Genomic DNA, 13,670 nt, shown 5'->3' on the forward strand with positions numbered 1-13,670 from the left:
AATAGCGCTTCGTTAGATAGGAACAGATTTGATAAATATTGATAACTCTCAGATAGAGTATTAGAAGGGAAAAATCCTTTAGATGATGAACTATTGATTCTAAGCCATCTCTGGCAATGAATCAACAATTCAAAATGCTTTTCTTGCGTATTCTTGATAAACCAGTGTTTATATATAGATGTAGGAAGATTTGTTTGGGAAGTAAGAAGTTCCCTTGACATCTCTTCATCTGTAAAGAATTGTCGATGTGAAAACACAGAGACAAAAGGCTGATCTTTGAATAGGAAAAAGAGTGGATCCACGGGGTCCCAAATGAATTGGCTTATTCGAAAAAAGCCCTGTTCTTTGGAAGATCTATCTCGTGTCTGGTACTGCATGGTTCCACCCTGCAAGAACTCTGAATCATTCTCTTGAAGCTCATCCTCTTCATCATAAATGATCCGCTTGTCCCGAAATGACCTGGCCCAATAGGGAAATCCCAAATTATTGGGCCTTTCAATACAATCAAATAGAAAGCCCCAAGGGCGCCATATTCTAGGAGCCCAAACGATGTGATTGAAAAAATCCTCCTCTATCTGTTGCGGGTCGAGGACTCCTCCCCCTTTTTCTTGTGAAATAACAGGTATAAATGACTTTTTTACCATAAAAAAATAAAAGTTTATCTTATTAAATTTGCCCTTTGGAAAGTGGGAAATAATTTTTTTGGTAGTGAATATCGAAAGTCTTTGATGCCTCCATAATTTATATTAGGAGTACGTGCCAAGCAACATTAAAGAAACATGAACTCCTTGATTTATGTGGTCTTGTAACATGCCGCATCGTTAAAGTTTCATATTGTACTTGGGAAATCAAACTGAATTAATGCCGCAGGACCAGTTGAAGAAGTTGCTGAAGACAACATTAGTCAAGAACTTTGGCATAAACAACTAGAAAATGGAACACACAAAACAATTATGTTTCATATGTTCGTGCTGCATTTGTATCTTAGTCATCCAAAGGAAAGAAGAAGCACTAGTCTCAGCCCTGCAGTAGCAGAGGAACAAAGCACTGGTCCATGATGGTGTTTTGCTGATTCATTGAAACTTTCAGTGAATGCTCTATTAACCTTTAGTTTATGTCAGCTAAGATTAACCAAGATGCAGAACTCAGAAGGTTTTGTGCATGCCTGTGAAGTTTTCTGTTTACTCCTTTGTGACACATAATTTACCTCATCACAGACTTTGTAATAACGAAATTTACTTGTCAAAGTTGGGTGCTATTGCTATATAGCATGTGCACACGCGCGTGTAACATGGATTAGTTAATTATAATAAGCCAAAATAAAGTATTGGGTTATCGTAATATGCATACACTAATTAGTTTTGTTGACTTGTTGCAGTGAAAATTGTGAGAAATCCGTGTCAGTAAACAAATGGAAGTGGTTACTAAATTGTTGTTTGATTGCAGAGAATGGATGCATGAAGACAAAGAGTGACTCAGAAATGGCCAAATGCAAGTCAGTAAAATATGACGAACAGAATCGAGGAATCCAATTCATGGCCTCTTTTGTTTTTATAATGAGATGAGTGGGATAAGCCACGCTCAAGATTCACTCACTGAATATTGTTTTTGGTGTTATTCTTTTCCTTTTAATATTAAGATACAGTTCATGATCTGAACTCAGTGCTCAGAAATCACTATCTTCTTGTGAAACCTATGTCAGAGAATAAGAAAATAAAAGTAATAATTATTTTTTTGGCTTGGAGATTGAGACCAACTATATTTAACGAGTGTTTGATTTTTGGTATATAATTTTCGTATTAAATGTATCACTACATATTTGATTAATTTGGATTGAACTCAGATCGCTTGTATTGTGAAAGCAACCTCTTTTAATTTACTGATAAAACACCATTTTACTTTTATTCTATTTTTTTGGAAGTAACAAATCACATTCGGGATGTGAAAAATTATAACTATTCCTTTTTCTTAAAATAACGAAAATCACAATTAGACGTGAAACCAAATTAACTGAAAATTACCATTTATCAAATCTCCCTTATGATGGTCTCTGTTTACTAATAAAAATAACTATTAATGTTTTATGACATTAGATCATTGTGTATAATTGAACTGTGACACTGTAGCGGTATAAACTATCGTATGATTATGGATTTCTATCTCAAATAAGATTAATAACTTTTGAAATATATATATATATATATATATATATATATATATATATATATATATATATATATATATATATATATATATATATATGTGTGTGGGGGCGCGCGCGTGTATAATTTTTTTACTGAACGATTCGAAATTCTAATCTTTAAGTTATTGAAACAAATTTTCATCACTAGAAAAGTGTACATAAAATAAAATATCTTAATTAGCAATTCATAAACAATCAATTCCATCAAACACAAATATACAAGGTTAGACTATAAATGAATCTATACATAAATATTATTTAATCGATGGAAAATCAACTATCGTCATATTTAGCATATTCTATCATGTATTAACATTTGATTCAAATCAAAACTTAGATTTACAAGTGCAGCTCAAGATAATTAAATAATTAGTTCTAAAATAATTATACAATTAGTTCTAAATCATATAGAAGGACGGTTAGATATTTAAATCGTCCCATGAGACCATTTGTTGAAAGTGTATATATTTATCAACGGTTATTTAATAGTTGTGTGATAAGTCTAGTGTAAATTTTTATTAGTTTAACTATCTTAACCATTTTCTATTATTATCTTAGTCTAGGTTTTATATATATATATATATATATATATATATATATATATATATATATATATATATATATATATATATATAAATCTTTTTGGACTTTGACAATACACAATAATTGTATTAAATTATTTGTGTATAGAACCTTCCATGATCAATAAAAGTGTTTTTTTTAATATTATTCTTTGTGTTTTGAAAATACAAAGAATAATAAGAAAACAGTGTTTTCTTATTTTGATATTGTTGAAAATAATAAAAGTGTTTTGACAATACACTGTTTTCTTATTTTGATATTGTTGAAAATCTAACACTAATGGGTTAGGGTAAGTTCATTACAATTCAAACTACATATCTACACATTTCATAGCTACACATTTCATAGCGTGCAAAAACTTTTTACTCAGTTTTTCATCACCTAATATCTTAATTTATTTGACTTAGACTAACAATGAATTAAGGGGGTTTATGCTTTAACATAGATGTCTTTACTTAATATTATTTAATTGATGCAATATCAACTATTATTAAGTATATATTCTATTATATATTAACATCTTATTCAAACCAAAACTTAGATTTATAAGCGCAACTTAGGATAATTATGATTATTAGCTCTAAATCATGTAGAAGAGCGGTTAGATGGTTAAATCGTCCGATGAGACCATTTGTTGAAGTGTATATATCTTCCAAAGGTTATTTAATAGTTGTGTGATAGATAGTCTAGTGTAAACTTTTATTACTTTAACTATCTTAATCATTTCTTATTATTATCTTAGTCTAGGTTCTATATATGTAGACCCTTATGGGGGGTTTGACAATACACTATAGTTGTATTAAACTATTTGTTTATAGAACCTTCAATGATCAATAAAAGTGTTTTTTTTTTAATATTGTTCTTTGTGTTTTCTTATTTTGATAATGTTGAAAATCTAACAATAATAGATTAGGGTAAGTTCATTAAAATTCAAATTGTATTTCTACACATTTCATAGTGTGTAAAAACTTTTTACTTAGACTAACAATGAATTAAAGGGATTTATGTTTTAATATAAGTGTCTTCACTTAATACACAACTCAAACAATGCTTCACATATCATTTAAAATTTGTGATCCCAAATTTATATAATTTTATCATTCTCAATAATAATTTTCATACAACATAACTCATTTAAACAAAATAACAAATTAATTAAATATACAAATTAATATTCTCGTCACATTTATACTAAACATTCACATTCAATCATAAAGAGATAATTAGAAAAATAATAACTCGAGCAAAAATTTGAGCGAAAATATGGTTGATAGCAAAGATTAAGTTGTAGTTCTATTTTCACTCAACATAGGGTTGAAAACAATGGTTGAGTTTAAACTCTATTTTCTTTTAGCATGAAATCCTTCATTTGGATGAAAATATTATAAAATGAACTTTATGTAACGGAACCAAATTTGTTTTTGAAGTTTTTTTCCAAAACTAGTTTAATAAATACATCTTCCAAACAAATTCAAAATAATTAGTACAATCATAATTTGTTCAAATATCATTCTTTACTCAACTCAATGTTGACAAAAGAAGAAAGTCTAGTGATTTTGAATTATGATCAAGCAATTAATGATGATCAAGCAAGAATGAAGACAAAATGTTTAAAGTTGTCTTGTAAAATAAATTAAGTGTATTGTAGAATAGTTTTACTTAGCTTAGAATCAGCAGCATAACCTTCGTCTCTCTAAGATCTCTCATTTTTGGAAAAATTACAATGATAATCGATTATCACTAATGATAATCGATTATTTGTACAAAACTTTTAATTTTCGAAATCCTACTGGAATAATCGATTATCTCCCAAAATAATCGATTATCCTGTTCAAAATTTGTTTTCAGAAAAACCTACTGGAATAATCGATTATCCTTGGCAGTTGGAACATGACGTTTCAGTTTTTAACCTAATTTTCGAAAACCCTATTTAAGGATCTGCAGTTCAACTTCGAGGATACCTTTATGAGAGAAGCTAGAGTGCTAGTGTTGTGACTGCAAAGAGAGTTCTCTGAGTGTTCTCAAAAGAGCTTTGAAAAACCTAGTGTGGGTAGAGCGATAACTTTTCCTAAGAGGGCTTCTAGGAGATTGAGTGTTGTTGTTGTTGCTAGGAAAGCTAGGTCAAGTTCTATGTGTGATTCAGAGAAAGGTTGTTCATCTCTTATGGCTTCAAAAGAGGTGTTTTCTTTTTCCTATTATCTTGTTATTTGATTGTAATTTGATATTTGTTAATGATTAAGTTAATCTCTTTATTTGAAGAGATTAAAACCTGGACGTAGGATCTTTTGATCTGAACCAGTATAAATATCTATGTCAATTCTTCTTCTGTATCTCTTTATTTTATCTATTATTACATTTAAAGGAATTGATATTTAAATTAATCGGTAAATTTTTTCAAAAACAATTAAAGTATTAATTTTAACATTGAAAACCAATTCACCCCCCTCTTGGTTTTTGTCCAAACATAAACATTCAGCTGCACGATAACAACACTCAATTCAACCTTAATCATTCAAACTCAACAAATATTTTCATATACATCAAATTCATAAACTAATACATGGAAATAGAAAACTATAGGAACTAATTCTAATGTCTAAATCATATTCAAAACTCAATTTAAGAAACTCTACACTATAACATGCATAACATAGCCACTACAATGTCAACTTCTCAACTAAAGTATCAAATTTAAACAAACATTTCTCTATTAACAAAAAAAAAAATTCAATAACATTTCACTCAATAACAGACATCAAAATGATTTTTAAATAAAACATAATTCCTACATGAAAATCAAGATAGTGTAACCAAGTTAACTTCACATCCGGATCATCTCTCCTAATGTTCTATCAAAATAAAAATAGTTTCTCTCTTGTAATTCTTTATTTTTATCCAAATTCCAACTTAACCAAATGAAGTATTTAAAATCTAAATACTTACAAAATATTTAAATATATTAAAAATTCAGTAAAGCTTAACCAAGTTAAAAGAAGACTTAATTAGTTATTTAATACTCTAATTTGTTAATTTGATTCATTTTGATCTCTTATTATATTTTAGTTTAATTTAGTCCTCGTTATTTTTTAAAATGATCTAATTTTATCTTCTCCGATTTGAGACCAAATTAGTAATTAAGCTTAATTACAATTTATATATATGTAAGGCCCATTAATTTTGGCTTACTAATTTTTTGCCCTAGAGCAAAGGGCTGCCCCTTGTGCTTGGGCCTAGAGCTGGCCCAACTAATAAAACCTGTTCCAGTTGCCCTAACGCTCCACTTTTCCTTGCATTCACAGAAACCACAGCCGTTTCCCTAACTGGTACGCTAGAGCTCTGCTAGGGTTTGTCCTTGTCTCGAACCAGCCCGTCCCAAGAGCTCAACTAGTGATTTCTACTCAATGTAAGTAACTCTAAACCTATTGTACTTACCTTATAAAGCTTTACATTCGTTTTCCACCGATTATAGTCCGAAAATGATCGTGTCCTCCGCTGTTCCGCCAGTTCTGCAAGTTCATCACTTGAGCTGCTATGCTCCGAGGTCCTGTGTCAAAGTTGTGTTAGCCCTTTTCCAGGTACGGGAAGTTAGGGTTCCAGTTTTTGGTGTTGTCTTGGTTGTTCTTGAGTTAGTTACTGATTGTATGGGTAAACCCTTCGATTTGATGTGTGAGAATGCTTTGTATGCTTGGTTGGTGATAATGTTAATTTTTACCATTATCCAAGCTATATTTCATTAGCAAAATCATCTCTTCCAAAGCTTTTAACCTACTTAATCCTCAATTTTACCTTACTTTTGTAAATAAATACATTGTGGGTTACATTGATCTAAATATACCACTAATCCCCATTTTTGTGTCCTTTTTGTAGATGGGAAGCTTTGTTCCAAAAATCCAAACTAATGAGTGACCCGGAATAGCAAAGAGAGAAGAAAAATGTCAACAGGAAGCGCCTGGCGATGCGAAGCCAGCGCCAGGCGGAACAGACCGCCAGCCACGCGGCAGCCAAGCGCCAGACAGGCGCTACTGTTAGTCACCGCCTGGCGGCACTTAGTCACCGCCGGGCGGTAGCGAGAAGACTTGCCCCCTGTTTGGTGGCTTGCGCCTGGCGGTGAGACCCTTCCGCCAGGCGCCAATGTTCGCTGATGTGGCAAGTTGGTTCTTTTTCTTCTGTTTTCGCGAGGGGAAACGGATCTTTGACATTTTGGAGGCACGAAGAACACATTTGGAGAGCTTGGAGGAGTGCTAGGGCTTGTGGGATCAGCTCCATCTTCCTCTTTGTATCTCTTTCTCTTCCATCTCTTCCATTTTTAAGCTTGAGCTCTCCATGGCAATGGAGAGCTAAACCCATTTTTGTTGGGGTTAGATGTAGCTACGAAACTCTTGTGTAAATGCATATGTTTTGATTATATATATGACTCTTTCATTAATTGCTAGTCTTCTTATTTCTTCACTTAAAGCTTGCATTGATTTAGCCATCTCTTGCATGATTTTTGATTCATTGGATGTGAAAATGTCTTTTGAAACCTAGATTTGGAATAAGAAAACTCAATGGAGCTTGGACCTAGGAATGGGGCTTGACCCATTGGTTGTCTTAAACCTTTGTGCATAAAGCAAATTTGCTTATTAAGAGTTTAAGGAATTGACTTTTAATAAGGAAATTTAGGCTCAATTTATTAAGGAATTAGGGTTTGAGTAATATTGTGGGTTGGCATTAGCATATTAATGAAGAGGATGTTAAATTGTAGTTGCATGAGAGCATAGTTGGTGAATTCTAACCCCGGCAATATCAAGTCATATCATTTCTAATCTTTTCCATTCACTAAGTGCCTTTAACTTCTAAAGTTCAATTTTAATTATTTATGCAAAGTTTAATTTCATACATTAAAACTCAAAATATGAATTTATTCATTAGTTTAAATTAGTCACTAATTACGCAATTAATTAGTATACACGAGTCTCTTGGGAAACGATATCCTGGTCTTACCGGTTACTACTTGCGCGACTTGGTACACTTGCCAAAGTCTTAACAAGTTTTTGGCGCCGTTGCCGGGGACCCTTGTCTAATACTAAACTTTTGTGTGATTTTTGACTTATTTAGACTTAAATTCTTTTGTGCATATTTACTGTTTTTGTTTACTTATATACGCACATTATTTTTGGGCTAACTTGTAGTTCGAGCTTGTTTTTGTTGTTGCTCTATAGTTTATGCAGGGTAGGATCCGTACAAGGAGGACTGCATCTTCAGAACCACTCCTTGTTGATCCCGAGATAGAGAAAATTGCTCGTAGAAACAATAGTGCCACAAGGAGAAGACGAGCTCAAGCACAACAAGTTGCCCATCACTCTTCTGATTCAAACACTCTTTCATCTACTTCTCAGAATCCTGATCCTTTTCCAGAAGAAGAAATGGCAGACAATCCTCATGGTGATGGTAGAGGTCGTGAAAGACGCACTTTGGAAGATTATGCAGCGTTCACAGGCCATATTAACTTCAAAAGTATTGCTAGGCCAACCGTCAATGCCACCAACATGGAGATGAAGCCAGCTCTTATTCATCTGGTGTAGAGTAATCAGTTCAACGACCTGTCTCATGAGAACCCCTACACTCATCTGGCCACATTCTTGGAGATATGCAATACTGTGAAGATCCATCAAGTTCCTGATGAAGCCATACGCCTGAGTCTCTTCCCGTTCTCACTAGCAGACCTGCAAAAGCCTGGTTGAATTCCTTTCCTGAAAATAGCCTCACTAACTGGGATGATGTGGTTGCAAAGTTCTTGAGCAAATATTTTCCCCAGTCCAAGGTTAATAAGGGAAAACAGGAAATCTCGGCATTTCAACAAGATATGGATGAGTCCTTGGGCCAAGCATGGGATAGATTCAAGGGACTGCTGAGGAAAACTCCCATTCATAGGTTTGATCAACCTACACAGCTTACTCTTTTCTTGGCAGGTCTTAAATCCCAGTCAAAGTTGATGTTAGATGCCTCTGCCGGTGGGAGTATCAAGTGGAAGACGCTAGAGGAAGCTTATGAGTTAATAGAGAATATGGCAGCTAATGATAATGAAGCCCATACTGAGAGAGCTCATTCTCAAAAGAAGGGTATTCTAGAGCTTCAATCTCAAGATTCTCTATTGGCTCAAAACAAGATTATGACTCAGCAGCTGGAGACTCTCATGAAGAAACTGTCACAACTTCCTCAAGAGCTTCAAAATGCCTCTGTAGCTCAACTCCAACAAGTGCAAAGTTGTGAGTTATGTGGAGGGAACCATACCAATGGGCAATGTGCTATGCCAAGCACATCTCAAGAGGAAGTCAGTTATATGGGCAATCAAGGCCGACCAGGGAATTATAACCAAGGATGGAGACCTCATCAAAACATGGGCCAAGCTGGACCTTCCAATAGGCCCCCACATCAACAAACTTACCAACATCCTTCTTTGTCTGATAGAACATTCAAGCTTGAAGACATGATGCAGCAATTCATGCAAATGTCAATTCAGAATCAGAAGAACATTGATGCCTCAATTAAAAACTTGGAGGTGCAAGTGGGGCAATTGGCCAAGCAAGTGGCGAATCAACAAAGTAGTTCATTTTCCGTCAACACCGAAGCCAATCCCAAAGAGCAATGCAAAGCGGTAGTCACAAGAAGTGGTAAAGAAGTGGGGTTGAATGCTAAAGGAAGTGATGAAGCTAAAGCCAAGCCCAATGATAGAGGAGAAGAAAAAGATGAGGAAGAGATAGATGAGGAAATTGTTGTAGAAGAGGAAGAGAATAAAATTGAAAATAGAGAAAATGAGAAAAAGAAAGAAGTGGCATTAAAACCACCACCAGTGAAAACTCTCCCATATCCTCTCAAGCCTTCAAAGAAAGACAAAGAAAGGCAATTTGCAAGGTTTCTGGACATTTTTAAGAGGCTTCAAATCAATATTCCCTTCTCAGAAGCCTTGGAGCAAATGCCAACCTATGCAAAGTTTATGAAGGAAATCCTCACAAAGAAGAGAATATTTATTGAAGAGGAAACCATAGAACTAGAGGCTGGATGCAGTGCTATCATTCAGAAGATGTTGCCTCCAAAGTTTAAGGATCCTGGCAGCTTTACACTTCCAGTCACAATTGGGAGCCTAGTTGTGGGGAAGGCCTTGCTTGATTTGGGTGCTAGCATAAACTTGATGCCTCTTTCTATGCTCAAGAAGATTGGGGAGTTGGAAATCAAGCCCACTCAAATGACATTACAACTGGCGGATAGGTCAATCAAATACCCCCACGGAGTAGTGGAGGATGTGCTAGTTAAAGTTGACAAGTTCCTATTCCCAGTGGACTTTTTTATAATGGAGATGGAGGAGGATGTTGAAGTTCCTCTCATATTGGGGAGGCCATTTATGAAGACTGCAATAGTGCTAATTGATATTGATGATGGCAAACTCACAATGAGAGTTCAAGATGAAGAAGTGAACTTCAATGTCTTTGAAGCCATGTCTCACCCAAAAGATATTGGAGGATGCTTCAGAGTTGATATGCTTGATGAAGTGCTCATGAGCTCCAAGAAAGATCTACATGCCTCATCCCCTCTAGAGAAAGCTCTACTTGATGCCTTTGAGACTCTCAATGATGAGGAGGAGAAAGAGATTGATGAGTGCTTAGCCAATCTTGACGCTTTGAAGGAAATCCCTCCTCATGAGGCGAAGATGGAAGACTTGAAGGGTGAGAATGAAGTCACAAAGCCAAAAGTGGAGTTGAAGATGTTGCCCCAACATTTGAAGTATGTGTTTCTTGAAGGGGGTAGCAACAAACCTGTGATTATCAATAGCTCCTTATCACCCTCAGAAGAAGAAAAGTTGATTGAGGTGTTAAAAGTCAACTCAGGAGCCATTGGTTGGTCCATATCTGATCTGAAGGGAATCAGTCCCTCCTACTGCATGCATAGAATCTTCATGGAGGAGGATTTCAAGCCAGTGGCCTCAGAGAAGGTTGAATCCTGTGATGAAAGAGGAAGTGAGAAAGGAGGTATTGAAACTCCTAGATGCTGGGATTATCTACCCAATCTCTTATAGTGCATGGGTGAGTCCAGTGCAAGTGGTTCCCAAGAAAGGCGGCATGACAGTGGTTCGTAATGATAAGAATGAGTTGATACCCACACGAACCGTGACCGGCTGGAGGATGTACATAGACTACAGGAAGCTGAACAAGGCCACAAGGAAGGATCACTTCCATCTTCCTTTCATGGATCAAATGTTAGAGAGATTAGCGGGTCAAGCTTTCTATTGCTTTTTGGATGGCTATTCTGGTTATAACCAGATTGTGGTGGACCCTAAAGACCAAGAGAAGACCGCTTTCACTTGCCCTTTTGGTATCTATGCCTACAGAAAGATGCCATTTGAGCTTTGCAATGCACCAGCCACATTTCAACGATGCATGTTGGCTATTTTCTCCGACCTTGTGGAGAAGTGCATAGAGGTCTTCATGGATGACTTCTCGATGTTTGGAAGTTCATTCGATCTTTGCTTGGCAAATCTGGAAGTTGTGCTCAAGAGATGTGTTGAAACCAATCTCATTCTCAATTGGGAGAAATGCCATTTCATGGTGACTGAAGGGATTGTCTTGGGCCACAAAATATCTTCCAAGGGCATTGAAGTGGACAAAGCAAAGGTGGATGTCATTGAGAAACTCCCACCACCAAAAAATGTGAAGGGAATCCGGAGCTTTCTTGGACATGCGGGTTTCTACCGACGCTTCATCAAGGATTTTTCCAAGATAGCCAAGCCATTGAGCAACTTGCTCAATAAGGATATTTCCTTTAATTTTGATGCTGAATGTTTAAATGCTTTCAATCTTTTGAAAATTAGCCTAGTCTCCGCACCCATAATCATTGCACCTAATTGGGAACTTGATTTTGAACTTATGTGTGATGCAAGTGATTATGCGGTTGGGGCTGTTTTGGGGCAAAGAAAGAATAAAATTTTCCACTCCATACACTATGCTAGTAAAGTCCTTAATGAACATCAAGTGAATTATGCAACTACTGAAAAGGAGTTACTAGCAATAGTGTACGCCTTGGAAAAATTTTGTTCTTATCTCATTGGTTCTAGAGTAGTGGTTTACACTGACCATGCTGCAATCAAATACTTGCGCACTAAACCTGATTCTAAATCTAGACTCATTAGATGGATTTTGTTGTTGCAGGAATTTAATCTTGAGATTAAAGACAAGAAGGGTTGTGAAAATCAAGTGGCAGACCATCTGTCAAGACTAGTGAATGAAGAGGTAACCACACTGGAGAAGGAAGTGTTAGAAGAATTCCCTGATGAAAAGCTGCTTCTAGTGTCTAATAGACCTTGGTTTGCAGAAATGGCAAACTTTAAGGCTGCTCAAGTTGTTCCTGAGGATATGAGTTGGCATCAGCAACAGAAGTTGTTCAAGGAAGCAAAATACTATGTGTGGGATGATCCTCACCTTTTCAAGATTGGGGCAGACAATCTGTTGAGGAGATGTGTGTCTGAAGAGGAGGCAAGAGATATCTTGTGGCACTGCCACAATTCACCCTATGGAGGACACTATAGTGGAGAAAGAACAGCTGCAAAGGTTCTACAATCTGGGTTCTATTGGCCGAGCATTTTCAAGGATTCTCATGCACATGTGAAACACTGTGACAAGTGCCAAAGAACAGGGAGTATCTCAAAAAGGAATGAAATGCCTTTGCAGAACATATTGGAGGTGGAAGTGTTCGACTATTGGGGTATTGATTTCATTGGTCCCTTGCCTTCCTCATTCTCTAAGGAGTATATCTTGTTGGTTGTGGACTATGTCAGCAAATGGGTGGAAGTTGTTGCCACGCCCACAAATGATGTTAAGACAGTCATCAAGTTTCTCAAGAAGAACATATTCTCCAGATTTGGTGTCCCAAGAGTCTTGATAAGTGATGGAGGTTCTCACTTCTGCAACACTCAGTTGAAGAAAGTCTTGGAGCACTACAATGTCAGACACAGAGTTGCCTCTCCCTACCATCCTTAGTCAAATGGGCAAGCAGAGGTGTCAAATAGAGAAATTAAGAGGATCCTTGAGAAGACAACTTCTTCCTCAAGAAAGGATTGGTCTATCAAGTTAGACGATGCTCTGTGGGCCTACAGGACTGCATTCAAGACTCCAATTGGGTTGACTCCATTCTAATTGGTATATGGGAAGGCTTGTCATCTTTCGGTGGAGTTGGAGCACAAGGCCTATTGGGCCATGAAGTTCTTGAATTTTGATCCATCCTTGTCAAGGGAGAAGAGGAAGCTACAACTCCATGAGTTGGGAGAGATGCGACTCAATGCCTATGAGTCATCCAAGAGCTATAAAGAGAAAGTGAAGGCCTATCATGATAGGAAGTTGGTGAAAAGAGATTTCAAACCCGGTCAACAAGTGCTTCTGTTCAACTCAAGATTCAAATTATTCCCAGGGAAGTTGAAATCCAAGTGGTCAGGCCCATTTACCATCAAAGAGGTGAAAGCTTATGGGGCAATTGAAATTGAAGACCCTTCCTCACAAAGGAGTTGGGTAGTGAATGGCCAAAGGCTCAAGCCTTATTTGGGTGGTGAAGTTTTGAGGATGACCACCGTCATGCACCTCAGTGAAGCCTAGAGTCCTTACCCGTCAGGCTCGTGACGTTAAACAAGCGCTTCCTGGGAGGCAACCCAGTGCTCTAAACTCATTCTAGCTTTTAATTTTCGTTTTTGATATAGCTTTGTGTTTTTATGCATGTGTGAAGTGTGTTAGTATAGATTGTTGCGTTTGATTTGATGTTTGAACTTTGTGCTAATTTTGTTGCATGCATTTGTGAATTTGTGGAAGCATAGTCTTCATGCATAGTTAGTTTTAGGATGTGATAGCATGTGCTTGTGTTCAAC

At 36.2% G+C, this 13,670-nt stretch overlaps 1 protein-coding gene across 1 annotated transcript; it reads left to right on the top strand.

Moving 5' to 3' along the window:
- Positions 1-10,010: 10,010 nt before the first annotated feature.
- LOC146884733 (uncharacterized) lies at positions 10,011-13,404 on the top strand. Its single transcript, XM_085676001.1, has 2 exons — positions 10,011-10,408; positions 12,954-13,404. Exons 1-2 carry the CDS (start codon positions 10,011-10,013, stop codon positions 13,402-13,404), a joined length of 849 nt encoding a protein of 282 aa, XP_085532127.1.
- The last annotated feature ends 266 nt before the right edge of the window (positions 13,405-13,670 follow it).

Source organism: Vigna unguiculata, chromosome 7, assembly GCF_037176805.1.
Source record: "Vigna unguiculata cultivar grain cowpea cultivar isolate G323 ecotype 2 chromosome 7, ASM3717680v1, whole genome shotgun sequence".
Lineage (NCBI taxonomy): Eukaryota > Viridiplantae > Streptophyta > Magnoliopsida > Fabales > Fabaceae > Vigna > Vigna unguiculata.

Bases quoted from the DNA above. Each gene is read 5' to 3' on its own strand.
- LOC146884733 (XM_085676001.1), top strand. From the start codon at position 10,011: ATGACATTACAACTGGCGGATAGGTCAATCAAATACCCCCACGGAGTA. The intron at 10,409-12,953 runs AGAGATTGATGA...TCCATTCTAATT, and splicing joins CTCAATGATGAGGAGGAGAA to GGTATATGGGAAGGCTTGTC.